Consider the following 11,109-nt stretch of genomic DNA (forward strand, 5'->3'; position numbering starts at 1 on the left):
CGGCTGTCCATTACATATCAGCAAAATAACCTTATTTGATGTCAAAAGGATAATTGGGTGGACTTGCAGACCAGATATTCAGTGCAAAATTTACCGCAATAAGATAGAAAACAAATCTCTCTATTTCTTTCTTATCTGCCGATCAGATTATTGTGGACATGACAAGAGTCTGAAAGTCAATCTATTCCACGAAAAGCGAGCTTAAAAGATGCTTCAGTGTTAAGCGTCGACAATGCCTATTCAATTTTACATTTGCGCTTCTTGTTCTTTCCTTGATCACACATTAATTTATTCTCATAAATGAGCTCTCACAAGTATACGGAAAGGAACACCGCGTTATATCCGGATCTCTCTGGTCGACATCATTTTAGGATAAGTGGCCAGAAGTGTCACTACGATGTCTTATACCTGAATCATTCCTCTCTTGTCGGCGTCAGTGGCTGTCATCAATCGTCGCGACTTTTTCGGTCAGTAAAATAAGCACGCAACTGCAATGGGCTTTGCTTCGCTATGGCGAATTAAGCCCATGACAGTAATTCAAGCCGAGGAGATGAAAGAAGACATCCCACGTACAATTAACCTGTTTGACCTGTGTTGTATTGGGATTGGTGCTACTATTGGAAGTGGGATTTTTTCGACGGCAGGATCAATGATATCGGAGACCGCTGGACCCGCTGCCGTTATCAGTTGGCTCATTGGTGGAGCTATATGCTCTCTCAACGCGTTGGCATATATGGAGCTCACTACACGCATACCATCCTCTGGAAGCACCTATGCGTACGCTTATCACACGATTGGAGAACTGCCAGCTGTCGTTGCTGCGTGGCTACTAACCCTCGAGTACGGTGTGTCTGGAGCAGGTGTAGCACGTAGTTGGGGTGACAAGGTGGAGGAGTGGTTGTTGCTCGAGTATCCCGACAAAAGTTTTCATTGGCTCAATCTATCGTCTGTGAATCTCAGTGGAGGTCTTATTCAATTCTTGAGCATGGTAGTGCTACTAATGGGTGTTCGATTTGGCAAAGCTTTCGTTAATACCATGACAATTATTAAGGTGGGCGTCGTAGCCTTTATTATTATTGCCGGCTTTGCTGCCATGGATCCGGAGAATCTATCTCCACTCATCCCTCCGCGCGCAGAAATTGATGGCGCGATGGCATATGGATCCCAGGGCGTAATTACTGGTGCCTCCCAAGCATTCTTTGGCTACGTCGGCTTTGATGAAGTTTGCTGTCTTGCAGGTGAGACCAAGAATCCAAAAAAGAATATGCCTATCGCAGTCATGGCCGTTGTGATTGGCACAATGATTTTCAGCTCGCTGTGCTCCTTGGTGCTTGCGGGCATGGTACCGTACCTTGATGCCAGCAGTTTTGGCGACGGCTTCGAGGGCCGCGGCTGGAAATGGGCAGGAACTATTGTGCGGGCTGGCGAAATTGTGACAATGCCTGTGGTAGTGCTTATAAGCTTTTTGGCACAACCTCGCCTCAATTATGCGCTTGCCTGCGATGGATTGTTGCCGCCCGTCTTCGCTGAAGTGGATACCAAGGGTAACCTCTTCAAAAATACTCTTATTTCGGGCTTGATTTTTACAATTATTGCTATTGTGGCTCCTTTTGGTGTCCTATGGGATATTGTGAACTTTGGTGCCATGATGTCCTTTGTTATCGCTAATGTAGCGCTCACATTAGCGCGCATGAAGCCACAATCACCCAGACTGGCGCCAATCCTGCTCGCCGTACTCGTTGTGACGGCTGGATGCTCAGCGTTTTTATATCAAGACGGATATGTCAACTTTTCGTCGACAATGAGTCTGATTCTCGCTATTTTCTTTCTCATCGTTACCATTGGTTTGTCAGTCACTCTTTTCGTCATGTGCCCGCAGACAGCTAATTCACCCGGTCTGTTTTCTGCGCCGCTGGTTCCGTTTATCCCAATGCTCTGCATCCTTGCCAACTGGTACATGATCGCCCAAATGCGCCCACTGGCATTATTTTTAAGCTTTGCTTGGATGGCTGTGGGTGCTCTCTCGTACTTTTTATTCGGCTACTTCCACTCGGAATCTCGCAACGACTGGAACCGTCTGATGAACAATAATTTTTCTCATCGCAATGATAATTTTTCGATATCCATGCTTTCTGCAAAGTACTCGGTAGATACAAAATCCCCTGCCCCATAAGGAAAAACATTGGAAGCTATTTTTACACTTAAATTATGTAGTCAGCTGAGATAATTTAAAGTTTTATCCTTGCGATAATCTGTGGAGCCATGATTATGTTGAAATAATTTTGGGCCACTTCTAAGTGTACACCCCTGTAACGGGCTAAAGTTGCCCAAACGTTACACAGTCCCCGTTAAGTACACTTTGTGTGCTTAAGGGGATGGTCAATCACTTAAATAAAATAATTAGACCCGGGTGTGGTTCACATTGTGACCCGGTGCATTCACATTAGGAGGGATGACGGCTAGCGTCATCCGTTACGCGAGGTAACTAGAAAGATACGCTCGCAATACATATTAGTGTTATCTATCGAGATGACATTTTATGCTACCAAGTGAGGCTAGCACGTCTTAATGCGGCCACGCTCCCTAGCACAGCGAGGAAGCAGTTTAAACGTCTATCCTGGTGTGCCGTGCACTTGAAATCCTCCACACGACCCGCATCTCTTCGTGTGTACGTGAGGAGGATGAGCCTCAATATCGATTAGGCTCACTTCCCCCACCTCTCCATAAATTATCGGGAGGTGGTAGGGTACATGGCGCAGGGACTTGGTGAACAAGACCTAGCCAGGCTCCTGGGTAGTCCTCACAGCAACATGTTGCTCAGTTGGGCAGTTTGAGGCATTCGTGCTCGGAAAGCGGTGGGCCGCGTCCGAGGCACAGAGCCATGCTGAAGGGGAGTCCGTCACTCAGACTCAGGATGAGCTGAGGCATGAGCAGGCTTGGAGCGAGGCTCTCAACAGGACTGCTGAGATACTCTCTGCCCGGCCGCATCAGCCGAGGCCCATTCGGATGGACCCGCCCAAGTTCGATGGAACTGCGGCGCACACGATTGTCCACTGATTTTTAGCCGTGGAGCAATGCGGTGTCGCCCAGCTTATCGAGGACGACAGCCGGATGGTGTCTTACGCCATGTCGCACCTGCGCGGTAAGGCCTCGGAGTGGGCTTACTCGGCGCTTATGGCGGACAGAAAAGCATTTCCTACATGGGCGATCTTCAAGGGAAAGATTCGCGCCATGTATTAGCCGCTGAACAACGAGGTGTTGCTTCAGGCGCGCTTCTTTGGAGCGCGACAGGCGAAGCGATCTCTGCAAGAGTATGTGCAAGGGATGCGCTCGCTGTCGGCGTCCATAACCGTAGGTCCGATTCCGGAGCACATCAAGGTGCCCACGTTTATGAACGGACTACGGCATGGCCCATCGCGACGGGCCCTTTTCAGAAAGGATCCGTCGACGATGGAAGAGGCAATCGAAATTGGCTTAGTTGAGAAGCAATCCCACTACAGTGCCTCGGCGACAGCTTGGTATTAGGCGTCGGCCGAGAGGACAGATGCCACTCCCATGGAGGTGGGCAATGCAGACGGAGTTTGCTTTAAGTGCGGCAAGCGCGGCCATATGAAGGCTCGCTGCTATGCCAGAGTCCCCGCTGGAGCTGAGGTGCCCAGCAAGAGGACTCTCTTCTCAATGAGCGATGGCAAGAACCAGCGTGCGAGACGCATGTCTCATCCAGCTACTTTTGACGCGGAGGTTGACATGGCGTTTAGCGCTGAGCTCAACTTTGAGTCCTCTCGCGTTGGTACGCACTCATATTAGCTATTCGAACACATGAGGTTCGTCTTATGAACTGGAACCGATGGACGTCAGCCTCGCTTAAGAAGAAAAAGAGCTTCAAGTTGTGGAACAGCAAACAAGTATTCGTACATGCTATACATGCGAGAGCACGAAGCAGTTGCGCTCGGTTTGTCCGTTGCGCAACTTACGCAAAGCTCGAAAGAGCATCAACCCCACCTCATACAAGAAATCTGGCTCGATGCGGGATAACGCCGATACCTAGTAGGGCCGGGGCGCCCTACTGGGGAAGAACTAGGCTTTGTGAAGCCTCCAGATGGTAAGAGTCGACAGAGCCTAGCCCCAAAGAGCTCTGCGCTTAATACAACGGGATGTGAACACAAGCCCGGCTTGTTAGTCGCAAGAGCGACTGTTAAGGGCCTCGATAAGCCAATGTAAATTTTAATTAACTCAGGAGAGTTTTACAATTATGCTTGACGTCTTTCTTTGAAAAAAGCGACATATTGAGGCGCTTAAAGCGCATATAGGTGATTCGATTACTTTCGCTTAGTGACTGGGACTCCTGTCATCGTTCCTAAAGTTCCATTGAACTTATGTACTAAGTTTTTGAAATTTGGCAGTATGGACCGCTGCCTTGTTCTTGACCTGGATACGAGATGTGATCTCATCGTTGGTATTGCCTGGCTTAAACGCTTCCAGCATTGTATGGATTGGAGGTCTAAGACCTTAGGCGCAACGCGCAATGTTCCTAGCACGCTCATGATTTACGTCTTCCCGTAACTCGCGAAGGACGTGATTGCGAGCTTGTCACCCAATAGGCGGGTCCAACAAACAAGTCGTGCATGGTTTCACGACCTCCTTTCATCCATTGATTAACTTGTGCGGTGAGAAGCGCTTCCTCGTGAAGCGCTTCTTAAAAATCTGCGATTTAAGAGGAGTTCGAACGAGTTGAACCGGAGCTGGTACCCTCGTATGATAGTTGCCGGTTGATTTGGAGGCCTTAAAATTTTTACCGAGTCGGGCGATAACGCCGTCTCGGCCCAGTCACCTACCACGGGTGTAGCAGGTGACTTGTCACCTGCAATAGGAGTAGCAGGTGATTTGTTCCCCGCAATAGACGCTTGAGCGTCTAATGAAACATTTGCATCATCAGCAGCTGCACTGATCCGTGCAGCTGCCAGTTTTGCGGCCTGACGGGCGAGGCGCACGGGTTTCGTACCTTGCGCAAACGAATTGATTCTAAACAGAATCAACAATGCAATAAAATTGAAACTAAAATCAGAAACCAATAACGCAAATTTTCAGGGAAAGACATAATAGTATTTATCTGTCACTCCACATCAGTCATTTTTGCGACTGTTGGTAAAAGGGGGTGCGGGTGTCGCTTTACATAAAGATTATTCCTATAAGAGGAAATAAATAAAGAAGTACAAATTTATAATCTTTATTAATAATTTGACTTAAATAGTTTCAATATTACCAAATGTGGTGATATTGACACAATAAGACACCAGTATATTAATTGGTTGATTTAAGCTTACATCAACCCATTCGTGTCGAGTGCCTTTATCCTTAGGCGACTCGCACGGTATGGTCTCAAAAATGCCATCCTTGAATCCGATCAAATCTTTATATAAAGGAATTCTCTAGAAAGACTTCCGAGGTTGGAACGTAAAACGTTCGCGCCAATCGTCACAAGACACGACTGTGCGGTACGCAAGTAGGCGCCATAAATAGTTAATTATAAATATGTAAAAGTCAGTAGTAGATAGGAAATCGTTACTAGGAACTTAATACATTAATACAGTTTTATTTTTTCTTTATTCTAAAGCTTAATATCGAAGCTTTGGCAGCAAGGACTTCCTAGCTACTTAGAACCTTCCTCTGAACGTCGTGCCCTTGAAGAAGTCGAGGTGCCCCACCTTCACTGTTATCAGTGTAGGTTGACTAGGACTAATATCAGTGCCAGCAAGGATGTCCCGTTACAAATAAACTAAGCAACGAAATTCCGCTTACTCATATGACCCAGCTGTTGGATACCAAAGCACATGAAACTTCATATAAACACACATTATCCCGCGTTAGTATCCATAATAACTAAAGGGTGGGGTGGTGAAAAGCGATTTCTTGATGAAAGCTTCTCGAATCACCGTGAAGTGAAAGGGGTTCGAACGAGTTATCTTGTTCATTCGCGAGTTTTTCCACTCTCGCGTGGGATTTGGGAACCTCGTTGCCAACTAATGATGGATGGACGTTCCGGGTCTCATTCGACAGTGGGACGAGACCCATCCTCCTCGATAGAGGGTCCGTCAGAGAACTAGTGCTACCCGCGCTCGTAAAAGGATTGGAGGTTCTTAACCCCTTAGCGCAGACAAGCGTCCTAAATGAGGGTCCTTGTTGGAGTATGCCTCCTTAGAGGCATGACCCGCACCTTTAAAACAACATGGACATGAGTCCCCCTACGGAAGGGCAAGGTATCCCTGCCTCTCACCAGCTTTTAGCGTGCACCGACTACGGTCCGTATTTCGAACCGTTCACCGAAAGCATCTAGTTTGTCAAGCCAGACATCGCGGCCTATGCTTTGCACATTCTGTACAAATGCCTCCCAGGCTTGAAACAAAGGAGTGGCATTCTTTGCTCGCTTACAAGTGTACCACCGATGCCGAAAAAGACATCGATGAAGAATTCCATTTCGTCCTCACCAGGCTTGTGAAGCCTGGATGAGTCGAACAACGGAATATGGTACCGTTCGTCAGTCTTACCAGACCAACCAATTAGGTTGCCCTTAGAGGGCAGCCATGGCTTCTTCTCGGGAGCAAACCGCAAATATTGCGGTCTCTCTTCCGTTGGCTCATGTTAACGTTAACGCTGACATGGCTCTCGGTGCGATCCTTAGAATCACTCCGTTCCTGGTGATGCATACTAACACCACCAGTAGCATTCATACCGAAGTGACCATTACGATCGATAATTCGTTCCTAGTGATGCATACTGACACCACCAGAGTGGTCGTCGTCCGTGGAGTCATCACAAGATGACTCCATACCAAATGGGTCGGACGAAGCGTCAAACAACTCGGCCATCACTTCTTTGGTTGTCACGTGAGAACCCGAAGGTTCCACGGACGTGGCCAGAACCACCTTTGGACCACAACGACCATCGTTAAATATTACTGTCCGCGCTCTTGAAGTTGCATACCATTAATCAATTCGAGCATCTCATAGAAGAGGTGCGCGGATCCTTTTTAGGGAGTTCACATCTCTAGGTGCATAAATTGCGTCCTTGATGCAGCAGGGACAGGAATATCCCCATAGGAGGCAAAATTACCCTGCCATTTCATCGACGGTTCACTAGCAAGCGTGCCAAGGATAGAAATCCCGTTTGAAGCTTGATAAAATTTTATACCGAATGTACAAACCATAGACCGCAAGGCAATTTTAGTTACGGTACGTGAGAGATTTGAGAATAGATCTTAGAACCGGTGCACGCTTTAAGTTGCAAAGTTGGCTAGTGCTGAAGCAGTACTAGCGATAGATGCCCAAACCCTCAAACTTGTCAATGGAGGGGGAGGGGGGGGGGACCCAAATCGACATCGTGATTTGGATCACACCCTTTATTATTTAAGGGACGATATTGATCACGAGCGATCCTGTCGCCGTGAGTTAGCGGTGACTGTTCATATTGTTTCTCGTAACGTTGATAAATTGTGCGCAGGTTGCGACTGATCAACTGGCAAACGAAAGGACACGTAATACCCTTCGAGACGAGCTGGTGAAAGCTCGTTAAAAGATATCATACTTGAAATATGTAGTGGTTCGTCTGGTTCGTAAGAATCAGACTTTGTTTCGAGACACTAAGGCTTTAGCTTGAAACCATCAGGCTTTGGCGGATGCCCTTGACCGTTCCGGTGTAATCCGGATTCGGAAGAAGCTTCGTACTGATGGAACAGGCGGAGACGCCCGACATAAAGCGTATGTGCCTACACATACTACGAGGCAGCTCGATCGTGAACGCATTCGAAATATCGTGTCAACAAAAACACGAGCACAGCCTTTGGCTGAGATCAACTTCGGTACTGCAGCAAGATGTGCCATTTTGCTGAAACGATCAACAAAAATAAGAACACTATTGCTCTTCGGGAAATCCGAAGCCCAAGTCCATGGATAAAGACTGCCAACACTCTGTCGGAACAGGTAGAGGTTGTAACGGGGCATGGGATGAAGCACTGGGCTTCACCCGTTGACAAACTTCGCAAGCACGTCTTTACTTATGGACGAACTCATACTGACGTGGCCAGTAGAAGTCGCGACTTATCGTGAGATAGTTCTTCTCGCATCCACGATGACCACTTATTGGTACATCGTGGCACTCATACATGATCCGTAAACGAAAATTATTGTGGGCGGGGATGACGACACGAGGTGTGTCGGTAGCATTGTCTGTATAGTACAGTAACCCATTGCGTGTTGTGTATTGATCCGTTGAGGATCGATACAATTTTGACAATCCTTTTAAGGGAATATTGTAATATTTTTAAGGTATTTCATTAACCCTTTAAGAGCCTTCTCTTCTTGATAGGCTATTCTAACGTCGTAACAGTGGGCTCATCCTCACTGATAGTTCGCGCTGCCGGACCGAAATTGTGCCGGCGCAAAAGGGGATCAGCGACGACATCAAGTCGTTCTGGTTTATTTTCCACGGGGAAGTTATACTCTGCGACGAACGACAACCATCTCGCCATTATTTGCGAGAAGTGTGGACTATTTACGGCCGTGTGTAAAAACGCATTATCCGTATATACAATTAACAGTCTATCTTCCGAGAAATTGACCCTGACCTTAGCCAGTGCATATTTCATTGCAAGGAGTTTCTTATCATGCACTGGGTAATTTCGTTCAGCTGGTTGAAGCTGATGCGACTGATAGCAGACGACGCGCTCTGCGCTGTCTGTGTTATATTGCATTAACGCACAGCAGATTGAAAACCGCTGGCGTCACAGACAACACGGAATGATTTGTCTTGGTTCGCAATCGCCACGATTAGCGATTGCATCAAGCTTTGCTTGATACCCTCAAAGAAACGCTGTCAATCAGAATTCCATGACCATTTTATCTTTTTCTTTAACATAGAAGCAATATGTATTGTCATTTCGGTATAAAAAAACTGCGTGGGTGCTTATGCGATTACGCCGCTAAGCCGAGAAAATAACGAAGTCTCTTTCCATCGACTGGCACAGGCCAGACGGTGGTCGCCTTGATTTTTTTTGTATCCGGGCGTACACCGTGTTTACCCACGATGCACCAAGAAGTAGTATTTCACTTGCAGAAAATATACATGTTTGGAGATTTGCATGCAATTTTTGCTTACGCATTAGTATAAGAACCTTCTGGACATGGGCACGACTTACTGCAACGTCCGACTTTTCGTTCATGGCTCGGCTATGAACGAAGACGTCATCAAAATAGCTCTGTGCGATATCCCACACCAATCTCAACAGATTAGTTAGACAACTGTTGAATGTTGCAGGGGCATTACTAAGCCCCTGTGGCATTACGAGCCACTGCCATAACATTCCGCTTTGGGTAGATTTTACTGTTAACGGGACAACCTGTCACGCATGACGATCTGATAGAATTTATCCATCAGATCCATTGACAAAAAGATGGTGATTTTTGACATACCATCAATATCGATATTTGAGCCGGTGCCGTGACAGTGTTCAATTAATTGACCGCGCGCGAAACCCGCCACCCTCCTGTTAATTTACGCACATAGAGGTTTGAAGAGCTATGTGGGGAGGTTAACCCCCTGACATGGCCCGTTGCTAAGCGATCGACAACGAGCTTGTCGACCGCTAATACTTGTTCACGAGGCAGTGGCCACAGCTTCCTGACAGTATTTTAATATTGATATCAGATCGATTTCGTGTCGAGTGCATTTATCCTTAGGGTACCGAATCAGGGAAGACATCCCGTAATTCTATTTAATCCTTTATATAAAGGGTTTGTCTTCAAAGACTGCCAGGATTGGGACGTAAAGCGTTTAAACCGAGTCTTCTTATTGAGGACACTCTCGTTCATCGATGAGCTGCTGAGAAACCATTCGTGCTCAGAAATTACAATTGCCGACCGAATATCGGCCACGTAGTTGTCATCTGTGACAAGTACGCAGATCCTCTTGACTTTGCCACTACGCAGATCGCGCAAGAACTGTTTTGGTTCTAGCGTTGGCAATCCGGTCATCTCCGAAATTTCTTCGGAGGCGCTATTAGATCAAGTGTATAAGCGCCTACACTTGATCCGTTGTTTAGTAAAATGTTTAATGTCTGAATTTCCTCTTTATAACTTATTTCCAAAACTACCTGGGTACCTTTGACCAGAGGTTTCTGAGGGCTTATTCCCGCAGATTCTTGGCGACTTGTTCCCTCAATTTATATTTGGGAGTATCTTCGCCAACTGCCTCGCAAGGCTCCTTTTTTCTCGGTCCCCATCGAGTTCATGTTGTTTGAACTCGGCCATAGCCGCATGTTGTTTGTCTCTTTGTAAAGCAAAAAACATAGCGCTAACGGCTTGCCCGCTAAGACCGAAATTATGCGTTCGTCCGCTCTCCATTCAATGTCACTAAAATGATTGAACCATGCACGGGTTGTGCGGTAGTCTTCTTGGGGTGGAGCTTGAAAGCTCCTTCCTTCATCATCCAGCATGTTCAGGTGGAATGGAACGTGGTTAACCTCATCACCCTGGCAATAAAGTGTCAAATAAGTTGCCACTAAAGTCCCTAGTCGATTGTGGGGCGTCGAATAATTTTATTAGAGGCCAATCCTAGGAGATCGCAGACTCAAATTTATTGAGCGCAATATCCCTCTTACGAGGATGAGATTGCGCCTAGCAACAGGCGCATCTATAACGGTAAAGAAACGTGTAGTTGTATTCCAATACACGTTAAGGGTAAACAGTAGGATAATGACTTCATCGTACTAGGTTGGATGACAAATTTGATGTCATCCTTGGATTACCATGGCTCAGAAAGTACAAGCCATGCATAAATTAACAGCATCAAGCTGTGACCATGCCTGACTCTTGTTCACAAGATGGCCAATTGATGTACGTCTTGGAGCATCCACAACCGTGTGGATGTCCGACGAGTGAGTGCGGTGGCCCCACATGTTTATTCGGTCGTTAGCATGACTGCACAAGACCTACCCAACACATTGTAAAGTTAGAACCAGACGGCTAAATAAGCACAGGCAGCGTCAAAGTTCGACCACTCGGAAAAGTTGAGTGGTACGGAACAAGGATGCTTGCTTGAAATGCAACATCCATGAAA

General features: G+C 46.8%; 1 protein-coding gene across 1 annotated transcript; it reads left to right on the forward strand.

Annotated features, from left to right (window-relative positions):
- Positions 1 to 493: 493 nt before the first annotated feature.
- CCR75_004034 (uncharacterized protein) lies at positions 494 to 2,173 on the forward strand (the record flags this gene model as incomplete). The annotated part of the gene is made up of 1 exon (XM_067962124.1): positions 494 to 2,173. The coding sequence occupies one exon, from the start codon at positions 494 to 496 to the stop codon at positions 2,171 to 2,173; it is 1,680 nt and encodes a 559-aa protein (XP_067815367.1).
- Positions 2,174 to 11,109: the final 8,936 nt, after the last annotated feature.

The sequence above is a fragment of the Bremia lactucae genome, linkage group LG1, assembly GCF_004359215.1.
Source record: "Bremia lactucae strain SF5 linkage group LG1, whole genome shotgun sequence".
In the NCBI taxonomy this organism is placed as follows: domain Eukaryota; phylum Oomycota; class Peronosporomycetes; order Peronosporales; family Peronosporaceae; genus Bremia; species Bremia lactucae.